The sequence below is a fragment of the Chiloscyllium plagiosum genome, unplaced genomic scaffold, assembly GCF_037043375.1.
Source record: "Chiloscyllium plagiosum isolate Xiang-an unplaced genomic scaffold, Cpla_swu_hap1 HiC_scaffold_7, whole genome shotgun sequence".
Lineage (NCBI taxonomy): Eukaryota > Metazoa > Chordata > Chondrichthyes > Orectolobiformes > Hemiscylliidae > Chiloscyllium > Chiloscyllium plagiosum.
The window spans coordinates 66,081,863-66,095,776 of record NW_028270145.1 but is presented as its reverse complement, the minus strand read 5'-3'; the positions used below and the strand labels follow the sequence as shown (position 1 = coordinate 66,095,776).

The following is a 13,914-nucleotide window of genomic DNA, read 5'->3' as shown; positions in this document are numbered from 1 at the left end:
GACAAGTGTCAAGGCTGCAATGTCACAGGGGTGGAAACAAGCTGTCTTGGTGACGGACCTAAGATAAGACACTTGGATGCTACATTATAACTGGTCTGATTCATACCTCAGATGGTGACAAGGGAGAGGGACTAGGTAGCTATGGAATAGAGTTTGTGGTAGGGATTGAAGACAGTGGCTTCTGCCCCCTCAATATTTAACTACAAAACATTTTTGTTCATCCAAGATTATTTGTCAGATAAGATACAAGACAAATCAGAGGCAGCGGAGGGATTAGTTCCGGTCACCCTATTATAGGAAGGATATTATTAAACTGGAGAGGGTTCAGAAAAGATTTACCAAGATGTGCTGGGAATGGAGGGTTTGAGACACAAAAATATACTTGAAATGCCAGGACTTTTTACTTTAGAGCACAGGAGTTTGAGGGGTGAGCTTGTAGAGGTTTATAAAATCATGAGGGGTATAAATAAGGTGAATGACAAAGCCGTTTTCCCTAGGGTGGGCAAGTTCAAAACTAGGGGATATATTTTTAAGGAGAAAGAAGAAAGATTTAAAAAGGACCTGAGGGGCAACATTTTTGCAGAGTGGTTCATGTGTGGAATGAACTGCCAGAGAAAGTGGTCAATACAGGTACGGCCACAACATTTAAAATACATTTGGATAAGTTTATGAATAGAAAATTGACAGATATGGGCCATTCGCAGGCAGAACAGACGAGTTTAGATGGGAACATGATCAACATGGACTGGTTCTGTATAACTTCACGATTGAGTGTGTTAGTGGCAAGGTGTGTTGCTAAGTCTCACTAGGAACTTGACTTTTGTTTTCAGACGATACTGCCCAAAGGGCAACTGACAGCTGAGATGTAGGTCTGCTGCATGCAGACACATACTACATTTTCTGTGGAGTTGGAAATAGAATTGAAAATTATGACATCTGTGGACATCTCCAAACATGATCTAATGATGCTGGTGGAAAGCTTATCATAGCTTAACATGGTTGGGCCCAAAACACTGTCCTAAGGATTGTTTGTACTAGTGCCATGGGAGGAAATGATTGAATTTCAACAATTGCTATCATCTTTGCACTAGGATGTGGAGGTGAATCAGCACTGCTCCAAAAGCAAGTGATTTCCAATGTTAATCTTTGTGCTAGGCATGACTCCAGTTGGTGGAGACTACCCACACCACCCCAATTTATTCTCAATGACTAGGACCCCTTGTGGTCACATTTGGGTCAAATGGTACCTTAATAAGCAATGTGGAATTCAGTTATTTTGTCCAGCATTGGACCAATACTGTAATGAGGTCACAGCCATGTGGTCCTGTACGGAGATCATGAGAAATGCTCAATAAGAGGTAGTCTTTCTTTCAAGTCTCTTCCTCATCTGCCTATACTCTATGCTGACACATTTCTCAAGATAATATTTTCAACGTTATTAATTCTTCACAAACGGGAACTGATTGTAGAAAGAAACACACGATGTCTGTACATTGTATTTCAGTGACCCGTGTGATCTGTAATTTGCTTCTAAAATTGTCATGCTTCCTTCCTAGGTCTCTTGTACTACTTCGCGAAGTGTCACCTGCCCACATCCTTTGTTGGGAGTGGAAAATACATACTTCTTGCCACCCCAACCACTTCACAATACCATTCACTCACCCGACCGCTTGAAAAGTGCTGCCCTTCAGGGCTTTTGCCCGAAACGTCGATTTCGCTGCTCCTTGGATGCTGCCTGAACTGCTGTGCTCTTCCAGCACCACTAATCCCTCCACATTAACTGACTTCGAAACCCTCCTACTGCAGCCGTCAATATTCAGGGCTCTGCTCCTCTTCTTCCTAGGCTGGCTCGGTGTGACAGTGACAGGCACCAAATTTTGTTTAAAAAAAGAAAACTCGATCTGAGGGAGCCGCTTGTACTGCATCATCCTGGTTGGGGGAAGACCCACATGGAGGCGGCGAGGCCTCGCCTCCCGGCCCCCAAAGGGTATGGACCAGGGTAGGGGCTGAGGCACCGAGAATACCCGGAGGCCGGCCCCCGGTGTGGAGATAGTAAGGGCGGCCCCAGGCCCACTCCAGACCACGTTTGACCGGGACTCGAGGCCGGCAACTGACATACTCTCTCTCTCTCCCCTCCCTAGGCCATCATCACCTTTAATTTTAAAGATTTTCTCTCAAAGCCACACTCACCGTTCGCTCTGGCCCAATGAATCAGCCGGTCCACGGGCGACTCGGCCACTTCCGGGTCAAACGATCATATCCGGAGCGGGGTCGCCGGGGAAAGTCAGTTGAAAGTGCCAGCGCTGAAAATGTTCAAACAGCGCTCGGCCAAGTGCTGCAAACTGGAGTTCAGAGCAGTTCACATGCGCCGTCTGTGACCAGTCTGAGTTGTCAAGGTAACCGCCCGAAAGGGTGGCTTCTGTGAAGGCGAGAATTTGTTCTTTAGTTGGATCAAGGGAGCAATCGAAAACAGTCATATTGAACAACTCTGAGAAAGGAAACATCAGGGACTGGAGATGGGTGTCACTGTGTGGAATGTTGCCCATCCCTAGTTGCTCTTGAGAAAAGGCGGTGGTGAGCTGCCTTCTTGAGCTGTGCAGTATAGTTGATGTAACTCGGGAGAGAGTTCCAAGACATTGACTCAGCGACTCTGAATTGAAGCAGTACATGCTACAAGTATAGTAGTGTAACATGGAACTTGCAGCAGCTCTTGTCCTTCCAGACGATTTGGCAGATGCTGTCAGGGGTGACTCACTGAATTACGTATTGTAGATAGATAATTAATGTAATGGATGGAGGAGTGACAATCATGCGGGTTGTTTCGTCCTCGATGGTGTTAAGCTTTTTGAGTATTGGGGCTTCCAATCTAGGCAAGTTGAGAGTATTCTATTACCCACCTCCAAACGGACCCCACCACCAAGGATATATTTCCCTCCCCTCCCCTCCCCTATCAGCATTCCGTAAAGACCGCTTCCTCCGTGACTCCCTCGTCAGATCCACACCCCCCACCAACCCAACCTCCACTCCTGGCACCTTCCCCTGCAACCGCAGGAGGTGCAAGACTTGTGCCCACACCTCCCCCCTCACCTCCCTCCAAGGCCCCAAAGGAAACTTCCATATCCGCCACAGATTCACCTGCACCTCCACACACATCATCTATTGCATACTCTGCACCCGATGTGGCCTCCTCTATATTGGGGACACAGGCCGGCTACTTGCGGAGCGTTTCAGAGAACACCTCTGGGACACCCGGACCAACCAACCCAACCACCCTGTGGCTCAACACTTTAACTCCCCCTCCCACTCCACCAAGGATATGCAGGTCTTTGGACTCCTCTAGCGCCAGACCACAACAACACGACAGTTGGAGGAAGAGCGCCTCATCTTCCGCCTAGGAACCCTCCAACCACAAGTGATGAACTCGGATTTCACCAGTTTCCTCATTTCTCCTCCCTCCACCTTGTCTCAGTCAAATCCATCGAATTCAGCACCGCCTTCCTAACCTGCAATCTTCTTCCTGACCTCTCCGCCCCCACCCCAATCTGATCTATCACCCTCACCTTGACCTCTTTCCACCTATCACATTTCCGACGCCCCTCCCCCAAGTCCCTCCTCCCTACCTTTTATCTTAGCCTGCTGGACAAGCTTTCCTCATTCCTGAAGAAGGGCTTATGCCCGAAACGTCAATTCTCCTGTTCCCTGGATGCTGCCTGACCTGCTGCGCTTTTCCAGCAACACATTTTCAGCTCTGATCTCCAGCATCTGCAGACCTCACTCTCTCCTCAAAGTATTCTATTACAACCCTGGATATGCTTTTTGTATGATGGACAGAAATTAGGGAGACAAGAGTGTGGAATTCCTTCCTCTGTCAGTTCTACAATGTGAGTGACACGGTGGCTCAGTGGTTAGCACTCCTGCCTCACAGCACCAAGGTCCCAGGTTCGAGTCCAGCCTTGGGCAGCTGTCTGTGTGGAGTTTGCACGTTCTCCCATTGTCTGCGTGTGTTTTCTATGGGTGCTCCAGTTTCCTCCCACCAATTGGAGCAGTATGGGTGCTCCAATTGTCCATGGTGCTAGTCAGAGGGAAATGGGTCTGGGTGGGTTACTCTTCGGAGGGCCGGTGTGGACTTGTTGGGCCAAAGGGCTTGTTTCCGAATGGTAGGGAATCTAATCTAAGACCTGATTTTATGGCTCAGTTCAATTTTTGATTACTGGCAACCTCTAGGATGTTATTAATTGGGAATTCAGCAATGATAAAACCATTGAATGTCAAGGAATGATGGTTAGTTTCCCTCTTGGCAGAGATGGTCATTGCCTGACACTTAAGTGGTACAAATGTTGCTTGTCACTTATCAACCCAAACCTGGATGTTGTTCAGTTCTGGTTGTACGTTTGCTCACTGTTCTCAGATGTTTTGTCACCATGCTAGGTAACATCATCAGTGAACCTCCGATGAAGCGCTGGCGTTCTGTCTTGCTTACTATTTATGTGGCTTGGTCTGTTGTGATGGATGATATCACTTCCTGTTGTTTTACTGAAAGGTTGGTAAATGGAGTCCAAATCAATATGTTTGTTAACAGTGTTCCGGTTTGAATGCTAGGCCTCTAGGAATTCCCGTGTGTGTCTTTGTTCGGCCTGTCCCAGGACAAATGTGTTGTCCCAGTCGAACTGGTGTCCCTCTTTGTCTGTGTGTAAGGATATTAGTAATAGTCGGTAATGTCTTTTGGTGGCTAACTGGTGCTCATGTATCCTGGTAGTTAGTTTCCTACCCATCTGGCCAGTGCAGTCCCTGCAGGGTATTTTGTATATGACGTTTGTTCTGCTGGTTTTTGGCATGGGGTCCTTTAAATTCATCAGGAGCTGTTTCAGTGGTAGTAGGTTTGTGGGCTACCATGATGTCTAGGGGTCGGAGTAGTCTGGTCGTCATCTCTGAGATGTCTTTAATGTATGGCAGGGTGGCTAAAGTTCCTGGGCATGCTGTGTCTTCTTGTTTACATCTGTTGTGGAGGAATCGGCAGATTCCGTTGTTTCTGAATATGTTGTACAGGTGTTTTACATCAGCTTCTCTTAGTTCCTGGGTGTTGCAGTGTGTTGTGGCTTGTTTTAATAATATTCTGATGCAGTTCCGTTTGTGGATGTTGGGATGATTGCTCCTGTAGTTGAGTATCAACAGATTTGGACACCATTTATCTCCCTCTCAGAAAAAGAACCAAAAGTAATATCACCCATCACAACAGACCAAGACATATAAATAGCAAGCGGGACAGAACACCAGCATTTCATCAGAGGCTCACTGACGATGTTATCTAGCATGGAGATGGCAAATCTGAGAACACATCTACTAGCTCAGCGAGCAAACATACAACCTGATCCACAACTTGAGCTACAAATCTTCTCAAAATCATTGCTCAGTTCTAGCTACATATAAGCTGCTTCAGTTTCTGAGGCATCATGAAAACTGCTGAATATTGTGCAACCATTAGTAAACATCTCCACTTCTGACCATATGATGGAGGGAAGGTCATTGATGAAGCAGTTAAGGATGTTGAGACAAGGACACCGTCCTGAGCAATACTTGCAGTGATGTCATAGTGCTGAGTTGATTGACTCCCAGCAGCCACAACCATCTACTATTTGTGACAAGAATGACTCTCGCCAGTGGAGAGTTTTCATCAGATTCCCAAAGACTCCAGTTTTGTGCAGGCTTCTGTGGTGTAAAATTCCAAGCAGTGGAATGTGGTGAAACGGTTAAAAATTATGTCCCAATACATGTGTGAATCTAACCGGAATGGAGGTGTTGCTTAGTCCCGTGTGAATCTTCTTATCTGTATGTAACCAGAATGGAATGTGTTTTTTAGCCTTGCTCTGCTGTTCACATGAATGTTTATATCTGGAAGGGAGTATATCAGCTGAAAAAGTCTCCAGTTCGGTGAGTCTGCTCCGGGGTTACGTTTAACCGCTGAGCGTGGGTTGTTGGCAACCGCTCTACGAGAACTGACGGCTCCCAGTTTTGGTAATATGTAGAGTGAGTATAAGCCAGACCCGTTGTTTGGACCTGGTTGTGGCGACGATGCGGGGAATAAAATGCCCATATTCTAGCAGACTCGCCTCTTGGTCGTTTGTTCTGTGTCAGACTACTCTCCTACGAACCTGACCTTGAGAATTTTTTAAAACAGCTTCTTAATGCGAGACCCAGTCAAATGCAGCGTTGATATCAAAGGAGATGATCTAGTGGTATTATCACTAGACTGTTAACCCAGAGACCCAGGTAATGTTCTGCAAACCTTAGTTCAAGTCCCACCGTGGTGGTGGAATTTGAACCCAGGCTAAATTTGAATTAAATTTTAAAAATCTGGAATTAAGAGTCTAATGATGACCATGAAACCATTGCCGAGTGTAGGAAAAAACCCATGAGGTTTGTCAATGTCATTTAGAATCAACAACAAATTCTGATATAGCCAATGATGCCCACATTCCTTGAATTAATTTTGTTTAAAAGAAATAGGTACTTTCACTTCCTTTCTGGAGTTCAGCACACTTTCCAAGTTTGGACTAATACTGTAAAAAGGTCAGGTGTCAGGTGGCCCTGGTGGAAGCCAAACTCTGCATCAGTGAGCAGTTTATTCCTTGGCGAGTGCCACTGGATAGCTCTGTCAATGACGCTTTTCATGACTTTGCTTATGATGGACAGTAAACTGATAGGGTAGTAATTGGCCAGGTTAGATATGACCTGCTTTTTATGCACAGACATTCCTGGGTAATTTTCTACATTGTCGGGTAATTGCAGTGTTCATGTTAAGGTTGGATGTACTCCTGATGCAGCAGGGTTGGTAACCCTCATGTACTCTCAGCACTGCAGCTATAGTCAGGACTGTGATTAGCAGCACTTGTGTACTGAAAATGCAACATTTTTTAAACTTTGAGGTAAATATTATGATAATTGATAAGCTATATATTTTAAATAACCTTGAATTCCTTAACCACCTTGTTTGTAATGGGAGCTATTTTTAAAAATTTACAATGCTGTAAATATACTTCCCCACCTGTAACACCTCAGTTCTGTAACTCCTGGTTCCTTAGGCTTTACGGTTCCAATTAATCCTTGTACATGGCTTCCCAAAATACAATTTAACTACATTAATAATATAAAATGAATGTATTACACAAAGGGGAAAAAAATTGCCTTCAAATTGGGGATGGAATTGCATTATGTGTACTGTATCTTTTTCCAGTTGTCGTATTATGACACTTCACCTGAAACCTGGACAGCAAAATGGACTAATGTTATTAAAATTATTGTGTTCAGCTTCTATGAATAAACCTTACATTCTGTTGTTGTGATTTTTAGTAATGCTCTTCTATTAGCGTTTCAACTCCAATCATTATGACATTGCCTTTTCAAATTCTAACTGTCAATGTTTATATGCAGCTGTTGGCTATTCTCATTCTGTAAAGTAAACTTTTGAAATCCCCCTCCTAACTCTTGCGCTCTTGTATACCTAAGTTTTGTATGCACTAATTGACTGCATAGCACAGGCAGTTTATCAGCAAACATCTTAAAATGTGTGCATTCACCTTGTCGTATTTAGATATCGCAAAATGGTTTGAGCGCTGAAGTGGCTTGATTATTGATTCTGGCAAGCATTTTCCTTTGCCAATCATTCCTTTGTATGATTGGTTATGGTGAACATTGCTCTAGTCATTACTAATTCAGTGACATTCGTTTCCACGCTGGTTTTCCACCTTGCATCGCCACTTGCAGGTCAACTCCAGATCTAATTTTATCATTCTCAAACCGTTTCCATTCCTTGCCTTCCTAATCCAAGAGCAAACTTCAACTCAGTCATGAAAGCTAAATTTAAATATCCAACCATATTATTCCCATCAATTGTCTTCTCTATTTTAGTGATTGTGTTAACCTACAATTTCAAGAATTCCTGTCACTTTGCCCCATTCTCCTTCAATAATACACTGTGTATGTTCTACATGCAGCTCTGCTTCTCTAATGCAAACTTCAAGCTACGTCTAATATCTAGTGACAGTAACACCAGGTAAATATTGGACCAGAGCTAACATGATGAGAATGATGAAGAGCACAGCTCCGTAGAGAAAGCAACAACAGCTTGACGAGAACCAACGTGTTAAGATCACTTCACTGCAAGTAACTAGGGGAGGAATGAGTGGGAAGTGGAAGCAGCAGGGAGGAAAAAAATAGTAAAGCACACAGAGATAATAAAACAAGGATAGTTAGCTGGAATGGGAAAGCAAGTGAAAATATGCCAAGGGAAGGCATAACAGAGATTAAAATAATTTTAAACAATAACAAATTATATAGCACCTTTAACAAAGTAAAATGTCCCAAGGTTCTTCACAGGAGCATTATAAAACAAAATATCACGTTGAATCTAATACAGAGGTATTTGATCTGATGGTCGAGAAGAGAGATTTCAAGGAGTACCTTAAAGTTGGTTCGAGGGATAGATGGATTTCTGAAAGGACTTCCAGAGTTATAATGGTCAGCATGGGAGGATTGGCCATCATTGGTGGAACAATTAAAAAGAGGAACGCTTATGAAGCCAAAATTAGATGTGTGCAAATAACTCAAGGCAGTTTTACCTTGAGAGATTAGAGGCTGGGACAGAGTTGAAAAGACTTCAAACGAGGATGTAAATCTTAAAACTGAGACATTGTTTAACCGGAAACCAACATAAGTCAGTGAGCATAGGGTCTGATAGGCGAAGAGGACTTGCTGTGTATTAGGACATGGAACCTCCAGTCTTCAAAGTGTATGAAATAGGGTATCAACCACTGGAATAGTTAAGACTAAGCATAAGACATGGAAACAGAAGTAAGTAATCTGCGCCTGCTCCAGCATTCAATGAGATGCTGATCTGATAATCCTCAGCTCCACTCTCCTGCCTTTTCCCCATGACCATTGTTTAAAAGTCTGTGTATCTCAGCCTTGAATATACCTAATGACCAAGTGTATACAACCCTCTGTGGTTAAAAAAATTCCATAGATTCACTATCCTCTGAGAGAAGAAATTCCTTCTCACCTCTGTATTAAAAGGTGAACCCTTATTCTGAGCTGATGCTCTCTGGTCCTAGATTCTCCCACAAGGGGAAACCACCTATCCACATCTACCCTGTCAACACCCCTAAGAATCTTGCATGTTTCAAAACGTTTGTCTCTCATTCTTCTGACTTCCAATATGTCCAGGTGCAACAGACTCAATCTCTCCTCATAAGACAGTCCCTTAATGCTCGAGATCAGTGTAATAAATCTGCTTTGAATGCCTCCAATGGCAGGGTATCCTTCCTGAGATAAGTAGACCAAAACAGTTCCCCATATTTCAAATGTCATTTGAGCGCCTTGTGTCCTTTTAGTGAGATTTACATGTTTTTAAATACCATTTACTTTTCGTCACACCTTCTGGATTTATATAATGGCTTTTTGTGATTTATGCATGAGGATTCTCAAATCCCTCTGTGCTGTAGCTTTCTGTCATCTTTTTCCATTTAAATAATATTCACCTACACTATTCTTCTTACCAAAGCGCAAAGTCTCACATTCTTCCACATTCTATCTGCAATTTTTTTCCATGTCCGCTTAACCTATTTTTAGATATTCTTTGTGTTATGATCATTCACATATGTGGCTATGGTACATTCAATTTTCTCATCCAGGTCATTGATAAATATTGGAAATAATTGTGACCACAGCACTAATCCCTGTGGCACATCACAAGTTACAGGTTACCATCTTGAAAGTGGCATCCTTTTCTCAACTCTCTGCCTTCCATTAGTTAGCTAATCTTCTATCCATTCTAGTATAATACCTCTAATAGTATGGGCTCTTATCTTATTAAGTAGCTTTAATATGTGGTACCTTATCAAATGCCTGTTGGAAATCCAAATAAGAAAGTCTATACTGGAAATTCACTGCTTCCCCTTTATCTATCTTGCTTGTTACCTCCTCAAAGACTTTTTATAAATTTGTGAAGCCATCCTGACTCTGCTTGGTCCTATTATGCATTTCTAAATACAACACCATTACCTTCTTTATGATAGACTCTAGAATTTTCCCAATAGCAGATGTTAAGCTAACTGGTCTATGGTTACATTTTTTTGTCTCCTTCTCTTTCAAATGAAAGGTGTTACATTGGCAGTTTTCCAATCTTCCAACACTTTTCCAGAATCTAAGAATTCTTGGAAGATTACTATCAATGCATTCATTGTCTCTGTACCTACTTTTTTTTATATCCTAGATGCATCCCTTCATGTCCTGGGAACCTATTGGTCTTTAACCCATTCATTTCCCTCATGCCTTTTCTATCACTACAGTTTTAGTATTTATTTCCTTTCCCTTTTTACTCCCTTGATTATCTAGTATTTTTGAATACTTTTAGTGCCATCTACCATGAAGACTGATGCAAAATAATTAGGTTCTCTGACATTTCCTGTTTTCCTATTAGTATTTTCCCAGCCTCATTTTACAAGAGGCCTATGTTCTCTTTTGCTTCTCTTGTATATATTTAAAGAAACTCTTGCTGTCCATCTTGATATTACTTGCAAGTTTACACTCTGAGTTTGTTTTCTGCTTCTTTATAATTTTGTGGTCATCTTTTGTTGGTTTTTAAAACTTTTCCAATCCTCTGGCTTATTACTAATCTTTGCCAATGTTGTAATCATTTTCTTTTAATTTGATGCTATCCTTACCGTATCTGATTCAGCATGGTTAGATTATCCCCTTCCTAAAGTTCTTGTCTCTCCCTGACTATGTCTTTGTTGTGATCCATGATATTTTATTAAACGCTTGTCATTGTTCACCAACCATCTTCGTTGTAAAACTCCTTTCCTAGTCCACTTCAGCTAGCTCTATCCTCATTCCTCTGTAATTACCTTTACTTCAGTTTAGCATAGTTGTTTCCAACCCAGATTTCTCCCTCTCAAAGTGAATGTTACGTTCTACCATATTGTGGTCATTACAATATCCTAGGAAATCTGTTGTCTGAAATCATTTATTAAACTTGCCTCATTGCACATCAACAGCTCCAAAGTAGCCTGATTCCCGGTTGGATCCATTACATATTCGAGGAAAATGGCCTGAATACAGTCAATGAATTCTGCCTTATCGCTAGCTCTGCTAATCTTACTTTCCCAATTAAAGTCACCCATGATTAATGCCTTTTTTTAATATGCCCTCATCATCGCCTGATTTATTCCCTGTTCCTACCACATAACTACCATTAGGAGGCCTATAGACTAGATCTACCAGTGTTTTCATTCCCTTGTTATTTGTAGACAGTGTAAATGCAAGAAGAATTTTCCCAGTGACCAGGGAGTACAGAACCAGGAGTCACTGTCTAAAAATGCAGGGTATGTTATTTACAATTGAGATGAAGAGAAAATTTTTCATCCAGAGATGGCGAGTCTATGGAATTCTCTGCCACAGAAAGCTGATGCGGCCAAAACATTAAATGGTTTAAGAAGGAGATATGGTTCTTAGGGCTAATGGGAGAAAATAGCATCAAGAGGAAGCAGTAACAAATGCTGTCCTCCTGATTCTATTTTCTATATTTCTATATTTTTTTCACCTTTACATATGGATTCTAAATCTTCTGTTCCAAGTTCATTTTTTGTTGTCCGAGTTATTCCATCCTCACTAAAATAGATGCCCAAACACCATTTCCTTCCTGCCAGTACTTTTCAAAAGTCACATACTTCTGAATGTTCAGCTCCCAGCTTTGATCTTTTTGTAATCCTCTCTCTCTCCAATGGCTATGTGAAATATATAATCATGCTCATTAACCTCAATTTGTGCCAAAAGTTCATTCATTTGTTTTGAATGCTATGTGAATTCAAATGAAGAGCCATTAATTTTCACTTTTTACCAATGTTTCCCTCTTTGTTTCTATTTAATGCTGTTTTCCTATAGTTGTTCATTCTGTCCCTTCTTGTCCCACACTGGGTATCTTTTCCAGCTGGCTGCTTTGTAAGCCTATATTTTCCTCTGGCAAACTCACCTCCTCTCCAATTAATTTAGTACCCTTTCTACAGCCCTATTTATTCAATTCTGCAGGACACTGGACCCATTTCTAGCCCAGTATTGATGGCAGTGCTTCATGAACTGAAATCTTCGAGGAGAAAGTGAACTCCAGTCCATCCACATCAATCTTTCAGCCTTGTATTTATTTTCATAACTTATTTTACCCCACGCTTGTTTGCCCTTGAGTCAGGTAGTATTCTAGAGATTATTGGAAGTTCTGTTTTTTTTTTAACTTTAGTTCCAAACTGTTCAGTTTCTTTCAGCAGAACCTCGTTTTTAGTCAAGTCATAAATGAAGCTGGATGCTTTAATGAGGAGGCAGAGTAGCAGCAGAGAAGGAAAACGAAGAAAAAGAAGCAAGTCTGACAATCTAGATCTCACCATGAGTGAGATCAGTTTTCATGACAATTGCTGGTGGTTATATACTCACCATTAGCCTAGTTTCTTTTTTAATTGAAGATTTTTATTTTAACTATATTCAATTTTCACCATCAGCCATGGATTTGAACTCCTGTTCCAAAAACATTTGAAACAAAAACATTTTCAGCAATTTCTGTTTTAGTTTCAGATCTTCAGTAATTCTTTATTTTATTCCCAAGGACATTAACAGGGACTCTAAGTTACCACCCCAGTGACATTAATAGTAAGCTACCACCTCCACAACTCAAAAGATATCCTGCTGCATGTGTTGAAAGCTCTGCAGATCAAGAAGCAGACTTCCCAGTCCCATGAAAATCCACACAGAAACAGGCAACCCATGGATATCAGTCTCCAGTCGAGGAACAACCGGTCATGATGATACAAAGCATCAGCTTATTTTTTCATAACAGATATTTGCTATGATATCCCAGACCCATGATCCTAACCATGCCCAGAGTTCATCTGCCTTCCCTGTTAGGCTCCTTGCATTGAAATAAATGAAGTTTAATTTATCATTCCGACCCTGTCCCTGCCTGCCCTGACTGTTTGACTCGCTTCTGTTCTCAACTGTACCAGTCTCAGATTGATCACTTTCCTCACTATCTCCCTGGGTCCCACCCCCCACCTTACTAGTTTAAATCCTCCCGAGCAGCACTAACAAATCTCTCTGCCAGTATAAGAGACCTCTTCCAATTTAGGCGCAATCCGTCCTTCTTGTACAGGTCACTTCTGCCCCAAAAGAGATTCCAATGAACTAAAAATGTGAATCTTTCTCCCATAAACCAGCTCCTCAGCATTCGTCTTTTCTATCCACCTATTCCTGCCCTCACCAGCTCATAGCACCAGCAGTAATCCAGATATTATTACTCGCGAGGACCTCCTTTTTAAATTCCTGCCTCTCTGTAATCTCCCCATAGAACCTCAACCTTTTCTCTTCCTATGTCATTGATTCCAATGTGTACAATGACCTCCTGCTGGCCCCTCTCCCCCTTGAGAACATTCTGCACCCTGTCTGAGACAACCTTGATTCTGGCACCAGGGAAGCAACACACCATTCTGATTTTTCGCTGTTGGCCATAGAAACGTCTGTCTGCACCTCGGACTAGAGAGTCCCCTCACACAATTGACCTCTTGGAACCTGACGTACCCCTCATTGCATTAGAGCCAATCTCAATATCAGAAACTTGGCTATTCGTGCTACATTCCCCTGAGAATCCATTACCCGCTACATTTTCCAAAATAATATACTTGTTTGAAATGGGGATAGCCACAGAAGACTCCTGCACTAACTCCTACCTCTTTTACTTTTCCTGGGGTTAACCCATCTATGTGACTGTATCTGTGACTTTTCCCCCTTCCTATAACTGCCATCCATCACATCCCCTTGCTGTTATAAATTCCTCATTGCCTCTAACTGTCTCTCCAACTGATCCATTTAGTCTAATAG

General features: G+C 42.2%; 1 protein-coding gene across 2 annotated transcripts in view; it reads right to left on the bottom strand.

Moving 5' to 3' along the window:
* Positions 1 to 2,285, bottom strand: part of psmd14 (proteasome 26S subunit, non-ATPase 14) — a 108,599-nt gene extending 106,314 nt beyond the window's left edge. The window contains exon 1 of one of the 2 annotated variants that reach the window (XM_043693868.2): positions 2,191 to 2,285. Coding sequence is in view for 1 of the 2 variants with exons in the window: in XM_043693867.2 (XP_043549802.2) it covers positions 1,663 to 1,928 (266 nt within the window). In the remaining variant the exon portion in view is untranslated. Of the gene's footprint in view, positions 1 to 1,662; positions 2,057 to 2,190 lie in introns of those variants that run through there. The other variant, XM_043693867.2, reaches the window with a different exon arrangement.
* Positions 2,286 to 13,914: the final 11,629 nt, after the last annotated feature.